General features: G+C 56.3%; 3 protein-coding genes across 10 annotated transcripts in view; 1 reads left to right on the forward strand and 2 right to left on the reverse strand.

The window, feature by feature from the left end:
* Positions 1 to 4,497, forward strand: part of POR (cytochrome p450 oxidoreductase) — a 58,758-nt gene extending 54,261 nt beyond the window's left edge. For both annotated transcript variants that reach the window (XM_039849328.1, XM_039849329.1), the window contains exons 9-16: positions 284 to 400; positions 506 to 624; positions 2,394 to 2,575; positions 2,753 to 2,902; positions 3,255 to 3,525; positions 3,603 to 3,748; positions 3,829 to 3,914; positions 4,011 to 4,497. In XM_039849328.1, the coding sequence (XP_039705262.1) occupies positions 284 to 400; positions 506 to 624; positions 2,394 to 2,575; positions 2,753 to 2,902; positions 3,255 to 3,525; positions 3,603 to 3,748; positions 3,829 to 3,914; positions 4,011 to 4,155 (1,216 nt within the window). In that variant the 3' untranslated portion in view covers positions 4,156 to 4,497. The remainder of the gene's footprint in view (positions 1 to 283; positions 401 to 505; positions 625 to 2,393; positions 2,576 to 2,752; positions 2,903 to 3,254; positions 3,526 to 3,602; positions 3,749 to 3,828; positions 3,915 to 4,010) is intronic.
* A 168-nt stretch (positions 4,498 to 4,665) lies between these two features.
* On the reverse strand, positions 4,666 to 12,099 carry TMEM120A (transmembrane protein 120A). Its single transcript, XM_039849330.1, has 12 exons — positions 10,698 to 12,099; positions 8,954 to 9,072; positions 8,631 to 8,747; positions 6,555 to 6,614; positions 6,228 to 6,323; positions 6,060 to 6,149; positions 5,792 to 5,857; positions 5,636 to 5,697; positions 5,441 to 5,533; positions 5,240 to 5,304; positions 5,070 to 5,138; positions 4,666 to 4,993 (listed from the first exon to the last, which is right to left on the reverse strand). Exons 1-12 carry the CDS (start codon positions 10,776 to 10,778, stop codon positions 4,880 to 4,882), a joined length of 1,032 nt encoding a protein of 343 aa, XP_039705264.1. The 5' UTR covers positions 10,779 to 12,099; the 3' UTR covers positions 4,666 to 4,879.
* Positions 12,100 to 12,270: 171 nt separating this feature from the next.
* The window catches only part of STYXL1 (serine/threonine/tyrosine interacting like 1), a 52,041-nt gene continuing 51,001 nt past the window's right edge, over positions 12,271 to 13,310 (reverse strand). For all 7 annotated transcript variants that reach the window (XM_039849335.1, XM_039849337.1, XM_039849332.1 and 4 more), the window contains one exon: positions 12,271 to 12,510. In XM_039849335.1, coding sequence (XP_039705269.1) covers positions 12,379 to 12,510 — 132 coding nt within the window. In that variant the 3' untranslated portion in view covers positions 12,271 to 12,378. The remainder of the gene's footprint in view (positions 12,511 to 13,310) is intronic.

Consider the following 13,310-nt stretch of genomic DNA (forward strand, 5'->3'; position numbering starts at 1 on the left):
ACCAGTGGGTATAGAATATGGAGGGTCTCCCAGGTTTTTAGGGGCCAGCCTCAGTTTCCATATCTATAAATGGAAACACTGATAACACAGCTCTGCCCACTTTGTGGGGTCATCAGGAGCACTGCCTAGGATTGGTCTGGGAGAACCCTTTATATAATTAGGTTTCTCTGTGGCCCTTGGAGGCCAGTCCGAGATTCCCTGTGTTCTGTGAAAACAGATTGGGGGCGGGGAGATTCACATTGAAGACCTAGCCAATCACTGAGCTGCTCTCCTCCCCACCCAGCCCCTTCGATGCCAAGAATCCATTCTTGGCTGCAGTCACCACCAACCGGAAGCTAAACCAGGGAACTGAGCGACACCTCATGCACCTGGAATTAGACATCTCAGATTCCAAAATCAGGTACCAGCTGCTGCCACCCCCTCCCCCACACCTTCACTCGGGGCCTCCTAACCCGGGTGCAAAGATACCTTCCACCCTCCTCTTGACCCTCACATCTCCCCCTAGGTATGAATCTGGTGACCATGTGGCCGTTTACCCGGCCAATGACTCTGCCCTTGTCAACCAGCTTGGTGAGATCCTGGGTGTTGACCTGGATGTTGTCATGTCCCTGAACAATCTCGACGGTGAGTCCTGGAATCAAGGCCACCCTCCCTGACTACCTGGGCCTGAGGCAGCTGGCAGGAATGGGCCCCTTGGCAAGGCCCGTAGGTTGAGCTGCTTAGTCCTGAAGCCTCGGTGCCCAAAAGGACCCTTGCATCCAAGACACCACAGTTATAGGTTCTGGAGCAAGCTTGGGAGGCAGGGGGCAAAAGTAGCTGAAGGGTCTGGCCCTCTGCCTTGGGGTTCCCTCCATCCCCTCAGTGGCACGGTCCCCTGAGGGAGGGAGAGGTACCTGGAGACGGAGCCGATCCCAGCTGCCTGCAGGGACTGCAGGTCAGGGCCCTGGTCCCCAGGCCTGGCTCCACCACTGAGGGCCTGAGACTGCCCTCTCCCTACTCCAGGGCCTGCATCTCCTCACCTGTGAACTCGGGGACCAGAGTCAGCAACCCTAACAGCCCTCCAGGCCAATTCAGTGTACTTAAAGTGCAAGAGGCGCTGAATCTGGTGCAGAGTTTTCCTAAGACCCCATGGGGCAGCCCAGCTCCACCTGGCATTGCCCCATTCTCTTGTCCTTGGTCACCCTAGCTTGGCTACTCCGTCTCACCAGCTCCAGAGAGGCCTTTGGGAGAAAAAGCATGAAAGGGGGCTGATTCACATCAGAATTCATCATGCCAGCAGTGGAGGCACAGCGAATGCGAACTTGGGGCTGTCTGTCATTCTGTGGAGCATGTCCTTTGTACCATCAGAGGCGGGACCTTGCTGGAGGAGGCTGTGGTGTTCACTCTTCCCCCAGGAGAATCTGAACCTTGCCGGGGGCCCTTTACTACTAAAAGCTGCTCAGAGAGAAGTGCAGAGGCTCAGAACTCCCCAAGGATGTACAGCTTTAGAAAAGATGTGTTCACACACCCTGCCCTGTAGTGTGAGGCCTGATCCCTGTTTTGGGGCTCGGCACAGAGGGCTCTGGGGGTGCTGGGAATGCCCTCTTTTTGATCTGGGTGCGAAATACACTAAGATGTTCAGTTTGTGAAAATTCATCAACTATATACATAGGCCGTACTTGTAGGTCATACTTCAGTAAAAAGTTTAAACCCCTCCAAAAAATAGACCCAGACCTCTAAATGCTGAGCCCATCCTGGGCCATGCCCTCTCTCTACAGAGACTCATCTGTCCACAGGCATAAACAGCCCCCACAGTTATGCCTGTAGAGGTGGAGCTCTTTGTTGGCTGCTCCCAGACTGGGTCCTGGACTGGGCCGTGCTCTGCGCCCTGCTCTAGCCTGACTGAGGGGAGGAGGTCAATAAAGCCGGCTCGTTGACTGGTGCCAATAGAAGGCAGTGGCAGGGGCTGGTGGTGGGGCCTATGCCAATGGCTGCACCTGGAGCATACAGGACACTGCACGTGTGTCCTGTGTGTAGATCTCTAGGTGTCCAAGCATAAAAAGTAACCTGGAGATGGCCCTGTCATCACAACTGAAAGCCCCAGTATTTGCATTTCATGGTCATGAGCCTGGGGCAGCTCTGGCTCCACAGCCCTCTCTGAGCTGCTCTCGGCAAGCAAAGGGTACCTGCAGGGACTCAGATGTTCCTGGAGTGCGGACAGTGAACACCAGGCCTCCTCCAGCAAGGTCCCACTTCTGAAGCTTAAGGCTATCTGAAAGCTTGAGGCTTTGCCCCAGGACCAAGGAAACACTGCAGAGAGCTGGCCTTGCTCCTACAGAGCAGCCTGCAGCTTCCCCCACCCCCATCCCATGGCACCCCACTTACCCCAAATCCTGCCTTCTCTTCCCATTCAGAGGAATCCAACAAGAAGCACCCATTTCCCTGTCCCACCTCCTACCGCACCGCCCTCACTTACTACCTGGACATCACCAACCCACCACGCACCAACATACTCTACGAGCTGGCTCAGTATGCCTCGGAGCCCTCAGAGCAGGAACACCTGCGCAAGATGGCCTCCTCCTCAGGCGAGGGCAAGGTAAGCCTGCCACACTGCCCACTCAGATCACCACCGCCTCACCCCTGCGCTGCACCCATCCCCTACCCTCAGCCACCCCATCAGCTAATCTCCAAGTGGCTTGGGCCCAGCTTCAGCCAGGTCCACTGGGCCACTGCATCCTTACCCATGTTTCACCCTGCATTCCGTCCTCCCCAGGAGCTGTACCTGAGCTGGGTGGTAGAAGCTCGGAGGCACATCCTGGCCATCCTGCAGGACTACCCGTCCCTACGGCCCCCCATCGACCACCTGTGTGAGCTGCTGCCTCGGCTGCAGGCCCGCTATTACTCCATCGCTTCGTCCTCCAAGGTGGGGAGAGGTCTGGCTCACTTACAGAAAGCATAGCCTTGGCTTTTCTGAGGTGCATGGGAGCCCTGAGCACTGCCCCAGCTCTGTCCCAAATATCTGTGGCATTTCATTCAAGATTCCCCTGACTGTATATCCAGTAGGCTGGGCTATAAGATTGCACACTGCTTATAGCCCCAGTGCCAACAGCCAGTTAGGAAAGATGCTGTTAAGGGACTTTTGAAGTTTGGGGACTACAAAGGGTATGGAGAGGCCCTGAGTAGGAACCCTGTGCTGAAGCGGTTCAGGTGACAGTGAAGGGGACTAGCTAGGGCACGGCTGCTGAGCTCACTCCTGCCTCCGCCAACCCCCCCAGGTCCACCCCAACTCTGTGCACATCTGTGCCGTAGCTGTGGAATATGAAACCAAGTCTGGCCGCATCAACAAGGGCGTGGCCACCAGCTGGCTGCGGGCCAAGGAGCCCACCAAGGAGAATGGCCGACGGGCTCTGGTGCCCATGTTTGTTCGAAAGTCCCAGTTCCGCCTGCCCTTCAAGCCCACCACACCTGTCATCATGGTGGGGCCTGGCACCGGGGTTGCCCCCTTCATAGGCTTCATCCAGGAGCGAGCCTGGCTGCAGCATCAGGGTAAGTTCATGGGCCCAAGCGAGGGGCAGGGATGGGATGGGGGGTTCCACACTCACCCCGGCTGATCCCCGCCGCAGGCAAGGAGGTGGGGGAAACGCTGCTCTACTACGGCTGCCGCCGCTCTGATGAGGACTACCTGTACCGCGAGGAGCTGGCCCAGTTCCACAAGGAAGGCTCCCTCACCCAGCTCAACGTGGCCTTCTCCCGGGAGCAGCCCCAAAAGGTGAGGCCAGGCCAGGCTGCTGTGGCGGGGTGGAGGGCTGCCAGATTGGCCTTCTCACGGGCACCACTCTCTGGCTTCAGGTCTACGTCCAGCACTTACTAAAGAGAGACAAGGAGCACCTGTGGAAGCTGATCCATGACGGGGGTGCCCACATCTATGTCTGTGGGTAAGTGAGGGCAGAGGAGTGGGAGGGGTGAGGCCCTGCCTGCCCATGCTGGGGCCCTTTGCTCCGCTCCCAGTGCCACCTCTTTCCTCCCCGCAGGGATGCACGGAACATGGCGAGAGATGTGCAGAACACGTTCTACGACATCGTGGCTGAGCTGGGGTCCATGGAGCATGCCCAGGCTGTGGACTACATCAAGAAGCTGATGACTAAGGGCCGCTACTCTCTGGACGTGTGGAGCTAGGAGCTGCCCAGTCCTGCCCTCACACCCTACAGACTTGCTTCCCCTTGTAATCATGTTCCTCCCTCTTCTGCCAGTCTCCTGGGTAGGTTCTGCTAGGCCTTGTCACAGGAGGCAGGCTCAGTGACAAAGACTGCTCTGGGTCCGAGATGTGCCCTCCAGAGCCCCCTGGTCGCAGGGCAACATGGCCAAGGGTGACCGGGCCCACACTTTGTGAACATCTCAGGCCCCCGGTGGCTGTACAGAAGGGGCTTTTCTCTCAGCTGGCCCCTCCACATGATTTTCAATGAGTGTAAATAATTTTAAATAATCTCTGGTCCTTGGAATAAAGTTCTGTTTTCTGTATTTGTTTGATATTCCTTGAATAGATCTGAGGCCTCCACCTGGGTCTACTTTACTCAGACCCCAGAGAGACCAACAACTCTGGAGCCCCACAAACCCATGCCATGGCAGCACAGAGAGCCACCAAGCCCCTGCCTTACCCTCAGGACGACACACACCTGGAGCCACCTCTGTGCCTCCCTTCCTTTATTGAGGCTTCTGGCCCCCAGATCCCTGCAGGCTGGGACACCAGGCTTCTCCAACATAGCCTTCGGGGCCCACAGAGTCCATAAAACTAAGGGAGAGCAGAAGAGCCCCTCCTGGACAAGGGGAGCACCCTCCCCCTCAAACAACACATGAGGTACAGAAGCCCCTTCCAAGACGGTGGGCAGGGGAAAGTCCAGTCTCAGTCTTTCTTGTTCCCATGCCGCTGACTATGGAATTTCTGGTGCACGACCCGCAGGGTGGTGAAGAAATTGCCAAGGAAGAGGAGGAGGAAGGGGAAGCCGCACATGATCACCTGAAGGAGGAATCAGGGTTAGGACAGAGGCCGGAGTCTGGCCCACCCAGTATCTTTTCCAGGGGCTCCGGCTCACCTGCCACTCCTTGCACTTGGGGTCCCGGGCCAGGCTGAACAATGTCAGTGCGTTAAAAAGCTGCCAGAACTGAGAGGGAGGAGGGGGTTTCACATAGTAAAACACAGTCCCTGCTCAAGCCAGAGCAGGGGCTGGACAGCTGGATGGACAGGGACACAGATACAACTTACATGTCCAAAGAAAAGAAAAGGCAGCAGGAAGGTGAGGCCGCGCCACATCCAGGACTGGAAGCCCTCTGCGGGGGAAAAGCAGGAGGGCACAGAATAACCAGGGACAAAAGGAGACACCATTCAGACACAGCTCTAGAGGAAAGGACTTCCCTTCACAGCAGCCCCATCGAGATCCACAGTGGGGTGCCACGTCCCACTCACCCACAGTGAGGTCCATGGTGTGCCTCTCGCCCAGGGCCCGTAGCCGGTACAGACAGCCACTCTGGTAGTAATACTGGAGGAACTGCACAAAGCCTGGGGGGAGGGGTGTTAGGACTGAGCTGGAGCCCCAAGTCCTTTCCCCGCCCCTCCCTATGGACAAGTCCTGAGCTGAGCAAGGACCTCTAAGACACTCACTCTGGTACATGGAGAAGGACAGGAATTGGTTCCGGAACTTCTGGTACATGAGGCCATCGGGCCTAAGGCAGAAAGCAGAGGAAGGGGTGAGGGGTGAGGGGACATCAACTCTCCCTGCCCCAGCTCTCCCCCACCGAGCCAAGCTGGGATACTCACCATGTCAGCATGACTCCCGACAGGAACGTAGACACGTAGTGATGGAAAACCCACCAGCCTTTGATCCTGTATCAGGAAGCTGCTGTCATTCTTATCCCCCAGGATTGGTGCTTGGGGACAGGGAGTGGGCTGAGGTAGGAAGAAACCAGCACCCAGCCCAGTTCCTGCTTCTCAGACAGCTATAGCACACTCCCACTTCCTAGGATAGCCCCTCCACACCCCTCCCCGGCCCCTCAGGAGCTGGGGTGGGGCCCCCACCCTTGCCCACCGGGAGCCATTGTTGATGAGGATGCTCTCTCGGATGGTCAGGGTGCAGTAATACCAGACCAGCAGGAAGTTGAAGGCAGCATCTGTCACCCTGCAGAAGGGGACATGGTGTTGGTGCTGGAGCCTGGAGAGGGCATAGGGTCTGGTCCTCAAGCAGCAGGATACCCACCTGGAGTTGAGGAGGAAGCGGCAGGTGAAGGAGATGAGGATGAGGATGATGGTGAGGTAGAGCTTGAACTTCTCATACTCGTCTTTGTAGGCAAACCTGGGATGGGCACACACCCATGGGACAGGCTGGGATGCTGGCGGGACCCACCCTCGCCTCCGCCCAAGGAGGGAGGTGCCTGCTCTGAACACACTTCCAGGCATGGCATGGGGCCAGCATGGGGCAGTGGCCCCTGAACCCCAAGTCTCAGCCAGGACAGCTGGGGCAGAGTGGAAAGGCCCCAGGAGGGTGGAGAGCAGAACTGAGACCCAGTCTGTGACAACCAATTACTTAGCCTGCTTGCTCAGGAGTGTCACATTGACGTTGCCCAGAACCAGGCTCAGGTACAACCTAAAGGAGAGGGAGACCGGGTGAGGAGAGGCCCCAACTGAAAGAGAAGCCAAAAGGTAAAGGGCACAGAGTTCCCGAAAGGCCCGGCCAGTGCCTGAGTCACCACCCCCACCAGGCCTTTCCATGGCCTTGGCTTAGGGCTCTGACTTTTGGCTGCTGCTACGGGAAACACTGATGCCCAGCCTTTCTGCCTGCCTACTCCCAAATCCTGCTCCAACGTAAACCAATATCCCTTCCCTCTCTCAGCATCACCCACATTCCCCTGTCTAAGGGCCTTAAAGGTAGTCTGGCTTTCCCACGCCATGGAAGCCCCATCTCAGATCACCCCTGTGGGCCTGGGCAGTGTTCTCAACGCCTGTATGCATAATCACCATCTATCATCTACCCTACAGTTTCTACTGCTTTCGAGAACCCGCAGTCCCAACTCCACTGCAGCAACCCATGTACACGACCACACCAGGACCTCCTCCCAACCCAGAATGGCCTCTTCACAATGCTGGTTATATTCTGACCCCTGAGTGCCCAGCCTCCCAGCCACATGGATCCTCCCCCTTTCTGAATCTCCCCCAGCTCCCAGGCCCTGCTGATCCTGCTCCTCTTTCCCAAGACAGCTAAATCCCCAAACCCTCCTTCACATGTTAATCGCTTTCTTGCAAACTCGTAACTCCCACCTCCTGGCATTGCCACACACCCACCAGCTAAGCTCATCTCATCCTTCTCTGCCAGAGAAACTTCAAGAGGTGATCAGAGAGCCACAGTAGTGCACTAAGCAGCTGCACCCTTACATGGGCTCTTGTTCACACTCAAGCCATACTGATGGGGGCACAGTGGTTAAAGGGACTTTCCCAAGGCTGCGAAGAGATTCAGGGGCACAGTGAGAACTTGGACCAGGCTGCCAGGCTGCCTCTCGGCACCATCACCAGCTCCGTATCCCGTCCCAGCAATGGCCTCAACGACCCTCTCTCCCAAATCCTCCCTCCTGTCTCCCTGCTGGCAGCTGACATCTCCCCTGACTGCCTGATCACCCATGTCTCTGCACGCCTCCCCCATCCCAAATAACAGGAGCCCATGCTCAGCCCTTCCCATATCCCCAGGGGTTTCCCTCCATATCTTAGTGCCACTTTTCTGATTCTCTCCCCTCTGCAGGCCCCACCTTTAGGCAGGTAGATATGCTCAAGTCTGTCTTATGTACAAAGTTATACATACAACCAAGCAAAAGCTGCCCCTCAACCATCACACTACGTTCTAGGTACTAATCTCTCCTTCTACTCACAGCCAAGCTTCTGAAGTATGGCCTAAACTTGGCCGTCTCTTCAGCTCTTTTGTCATCCCCAATATCAACTTCCACCCACACGCTTCTGTCAAGTGGTTCTCTCCAAGGTCACCCTGACTTCCAGGAAGCATTTCCCCTTCATTACCATATTTGACCGACCCCCTAACCATCTGATCTGAGGCTACTGGCCACTCTTTCTCTTGCCTCTCTCCCAGCTGTCTGGCTGTCTGCCATCTCTGCTGGATTTTTTTCACTCAGCCTAGGGTTCTGCACTTTCCCCGCCTATCTGCTTCAGTGTTAGAAGGGTGGTAGTAGAAGTTTGTACTTGACCCCTCAAGTACAAGTAGGCCCTGCCTGCTGGGCCTGAGGCAAGAACTGCAGCCTGGTTCTTCTTATGGTCTCATCATAACCACTCACCTCCCTCCACACCTGCTGTTACTGCCTTCATGAGTAAAGCTCAATCCTTTATCCTTCATGACTCAGCTCAGGCCTCACCTATACCAGGAGGCTCTCTCTGACCTCCTGAGCGCTCCCATTCCCTGTACTTCCACCACAAATCACCCATCCTGGTAAGCTGTCACTGTCACTCAGCTATCTCCCCTGAGGTAGGACTGTGGCTGACTACTCAGCCCAGAGTGGGCCCAGAGAACATCTGCTGACCAAATGATCAAGCAGAGGAAGATTGCACTTCAGGCCTCTCTCCCAGGAGTGACTGTGAACTGAATTTGGGGGAGCAGTCTCACCCATTCTTCTTGGGCAAATAGGCTTCCATATCAAAAAAGAGGCCTTGGCGCTCCTTGATCTGGTTCTCCAGCTCCTGAGCAGCCTCCTTGGCCTCCACTGGGAGGGAGGGTTTGCATCTGCAGGAGGGACCATAGAAGCCAGAGTCAGAGCAGGAGGCCCCAGGTATCACACTGACACTGTGGGGCAGGAGACCTAACGTGGCCCAGAAAGGGGAGGAGCCTTGCCAGGGAGTGAGCACCAGCCCTCCGCCCCACCAGATCAGACATCCACCCCCAGACTGAGGCTGAGGGGGGTGGGGGAGGGCTTGAGGGGTGGTCCTAACTTTTTTAGGACGAGGGCCATCTCCTGGAGCTGCTTCTTCTGCCGAGTGATGGAGCTTGTACAATTGTTCTGCAGCTTGGTCAGCTCCTCCAGCTTCAAGCGGTACAGCCGGTGGGTCTCCTGTGGACCAGGCAGAGGAGAAGGGTCAGGCTGGTTGGGGGCCATTGAGCCAGAGTCCACTGGGCAGAAGGCAGGGCACAGACTCCCCAAGGCTCTTGGGAGGGTCTCACAGAAAAAAGGCAGCTGGCTGTGCCAGCCCAGGGACCTCCCTAAGGTTGCTCTCTCTCCAAGGCAGGTAAAGAGATAAGGTTTTTCCTGCAAGCCCAAAAGCCCCCACAGCATCCCTCTTCCAGAAAGAGGCTAGGTTTTTTTAATATCATCTCATCTACTAGTTGTTCCCACCCCTTTCTGTCCCACTCTGAGTCTGGATTCTGGGCCCACAGGTCCACCTTCTGGACCAAGCAGGCTGCCTGAAGCCGCCCCTGGCCCTCTCAGATCTTCCTCCCTCTAGCCTGCAAGTGCAGGGGGAGGTGGGGTAGTTTAAGATGACTTCTGTTCTGGCACTCCTAGTGTCTTCCTTCCAGGTTAAAAGTCATCAGGCTTCAGCCCCTGGACCTCCTGCTATAAGACTAGTCCCATACCCCTCCCTCAGCACTGTTGGCCCAAGACTTCCCAGAGCACTTTGCCCTGGTGGGTGAGTTAAAGAAGAAGCAGCCTGAAGATCAGGCAAGGGGCAATGTGAGGAAGGTCAGACAGGGGTTGAGGCCCGGACAGTGGTGGTCAGGCTGGGATACTGGGTATGCTCTGCTTAGGTCTCTGGGGAGAAGCACTAAGAACAGCGGGGGCAGCTAGGCTTCCATGCAGACAGGAAGGGGCTGGAACCAGTCCAGAAGAGGCGAGGGTCTGATCAAGATGGCCTGAACCCTACTCTGTCTGGGTCTTGTTTCTTATGCCCGAGACGGGCTACCACGCCCCCTCAGAACCTAGCATTTACCACCTCTCCTGTCCAGTGGAGGCCAGCAGCCTCTTCCTCCCTGGCCTCTCCACGGAACACCACCATGGCCCCTGTAAGCCAGACCCAGGCAGTTCCTCCCGTTGCTTTCTACTGATCTCAAAGAGGCTCCAGTCCCGGCCAGGCCCTTCGAGTCCTTGCAGAGTATGGCCCATCCGCTTCTTCCCTCACTCTTTGCAGCAGCCACCTGGGCCGGTCTCCGTGGGCGCTGTCCTTCATCCTGGATCGGCCCCGCCCCCATACAGGCCGGAACAACACTTCCCAGCGGCGCCCAAGGTCCGGCTGCCTCTCGGGGTGCTGCCCCACGGCACTCAACCCAGACGGCTGGACAGCGCAGTTCGCGGCTCCCGCAGGACCGGCGCACTGGGCATGTTTGCTGAGTGACTGACCCAAGACTGGGCCCGGGCGGTTTGGATTCAAACGGCCACTCTCCTGGAAGAAGGCTGGATCGAGGTCGGGGTCTCTCTCCAAAGCCCTAGCAGGGGGCCTGAGGTCCCCACCGGGGTCGCGGCTGCGCGGACGAAGGGTGCCTCTATCGGACACTGATGTGAGGCCGAGAGGAGGGTCCAGGTGGGACACTGGGACACACGGCCTGGCCGCCCTCGGGAGCGATGCCAGGGTCCCCGACTCCTGACCCTGAGCTCCCTGCTGCCTGGCACAGTGCTGTCCGACCCTTGACCCCGAGCCAAAAAGAAGTGGCTCGGGGTCAATGGGCGCCCCTACTGGCGCTCACCTGGATGCTCTGGAAGTCCTGCTGCAGCTCCTCCCAGTCCCGCAGGCAGTCTCCCAACGGGCCCGGGGGCGTGGGATGCATGGCTGCCGGGCAGGAGCCAGACGAACCGAGGTTCGAGGAGACCGGTGCAAACCCGGTGAGTCCAGGGCGCCTCAGCCGCCGCCGCCTCCGCCGCCGCCGCCGCCCCCGCCCCCGTCCGCTTCCGGGCTCGCGCCGCCGCGACCTCCAATGAGTAAAGGGCCTGGAGCAGTGAACGCGCTGGCCCCGCCCCTACCAGAGCCAATCCGGGCCGGGGACAGGGCCTGGGCGGGGCCAAGTACGCTCAGAGCAGCTTGGCCAGCGACTACCACCGGCCTGGACTAGGGCTGGGTTGGTGGCGACGGTGGCTCCCGGCTGGGCTCCACGGGTCGTGCCAACTGCGTGGTGCAGCCAGCAGTGTCCCAGCCCGTCATGCTGGAAGTAAACCAAGGTCTAGGGAGGTGACATCTGCCTCAAAGACTTTCATCTGTGGGAAGCTGCGCCTCTGCGGGAAGGGGTTACCGAACCTCCTCCTGCTTGGATTTTTACAGCAGCCTCCTTACTACTCTGCTTCCAGGCTCACTGCTACTGTCCCTTCACACAGCTACCAGACTGCCCTTCCTAAAACACGGCAAATTCCCACCATGTCCCTGCCGAAAACTTTCGAATAGCTCTACCATGCCTACCAGGAGGTCCTAAACTCACAGAGCCATCTCTCTGCAGCTGTCTCAGGTTCTGTTCCAGCTCAGATCCTGACTAAAGCCTGTGTTGTCTGAAAAACTCTTAACCCCTCTGGCAAAACCCCATTCCTGGAGGGCTCGGGTTTCCATTTGGAGTAGGGGAGATTCTGCAAAGAATCCTAGGAGGTCCGATGGTATTCATCTCTATATCTCCAGCCCTGCCCAGATGGCAGGGGATATTTGCTGAATGAACACAGGGACACCCTAAATTCCCCCATCAATCCCCTTGTCTGTGCCCTCTCATGACTCCGGGCTTGTTCTGTGGGCCTACCAGAACTCTGAAGCACATTCTGAAATAAACTCTTTAAGACCTGAGAAATTTCTAGATACCCGGGTGTAGGAATCTTTTGTTGAACACAGCTAGGCAGAAATGAGTAGGAGCACGGAAAAGAAATCTGTACAAGTGATGAACTGGTGGAGTAGTGGGTAATGCAGGGACTGGGGATGAGGCAAAGGTTTGCCCTTGTGCCAGGAGCCTCTCAGAGCTGTGGAGCCTGGGTCCTGGGCCTGGGATCTCTAGGGCTGGGGGAGCTACGACCATGGGTAGGTAGGCATTGTGATACCCACCCTGTGGACCAACACAGGCAGTGGGGACCCCTGAAGCTGTCTTCAGGCAGCCTTCAAAGAGTACAAGTCAAGTGGGACGGCTGCTCTGTCAGCTAGATGTTCTTCCAGAGGCAACCTCAGGAGTGCAGTGGGGGTGGTCCAGGATGCCGTAGGAATGAGGGTGCTTACTAAGTCTGAGCAGAGTGCACCCGCTGTGTGGCATGAACAAGGAGCCTGGGAAGAACAAATGCAGGAGACTGACAAGAGGCTCTAGATAGTAAAGGCCTTCTTCCACACAAACCTGGTGACACACCCTGACTCACTACCCACAAGTTCCCAAGCAAGTTGCTTCAGGACCCATAGCTGTGCCACTGAGATCAGTAGAGTGGATCCACGATGTCTGTGACAGTGTCTCCAAGTACAATCTTCTCCCACTCTGACAGCTGAGCCACCAAACCCCGATTTGGACGCATGTTGGTTTTACACTTCTTGACATAGGCCCAGGACCTCTGTGAACACAAAGAGAGAAAACAGACTTCAGAGTTGGACCTGGGCCCTTTCCACTTAGATCAGAGCCAGCTCAGGAGGAACAGGAGGCATTTGCCTAGGGACCAGCAACATGGCTTAAGGGCTGGACACAGGAACAGCAGGGGTTAATGTATTAGGGCAAAGGAGTCATAGGAGTTGGCTCTGCCTTGGGCAAGCTCTTCTGCACCTCTGCTTCTGAATATGGAGACGGCAACCATTCTTATTTCAGATGGCTCCTATGGAGGTTGAGACAACATATATGAAAGCTTCCATGGGCAGGAAAGCACCATGCCCATGCTTGGCACATGGTGCAGCCTCAACAAAGGTTCGCGTTGTGAGTGGATAAATGAATAGAAAAGGGAAGAGAACTGTGGGCAAATTCTCTGAAGAAGGAAAATCGAAGCTGCCTTCTTTCAGGTATCCACCCTAAAATGCAGGAAAGGTTATTACATGAAAGAAGGTGACATGCTGGTCTCATCTGAATTGAGGACAGAGGAAAAAGGAAAAGGCAAAAGTAGTGCCTCGATAAACTAGGAATAGAAGGAAGCTACCTCAACATAATAAAGGTAATATATGAAAAGCTCACAGGTAACATCATACTCAATAGTGAAAGACAAAGCTTTGTCTTTCTTTGATCAGAAACAAGCCAAAGATGCCTACTTTCACCGCTTCTCTTCAACATGGTACTGGAAGTCCTAGCCAGAGCAAGTAGGAAAAAAAAGGAAGAAAAGGCATCCAAATTGGAAAGGAAGAAGTAAAATTATCTTTTTTTTTTTTTTTT

This window comes from Pteropus medius, unplaced genomic scaffold (genome assembly GCF_902729225.1).
Source record: "Pteropus medius unplaced genomic scaffold, Ma_sr-lr_union100, whole genome shotgun sequence".
Lineage (NCBI taxonomy): Eukaryota > Metazoa > Chordata > Mammalia > Chiroptera > Pteropodidae > Pteropus > Pteropus medius.

Bases quoted from the DNA above. Each gene is read 5' to 3' on its own strand.
- TMEM120A (XM_039849330.1), bottom strand. From the start codon at position 10,778: ATGCATCCCACGCCCCCGGGCCCGTTGGGAGACTGCCTGCGGGACTGG. The intron at 5,534-5,635 runs GTGAGTGTCTTA...CCCTCCCCCCAG, and splicing joins GTCCTTCTCCATGTACCAGA to GCTTTGTGCAGTTCCTCCAG. The intron at 5,305-5,440 runs GTGAGTGGGACG...TTTCCCCCGCAG, and splicing joins CACCATGGACCTCACTGTGG to AGGGCTTCCAGTCCTGGATG.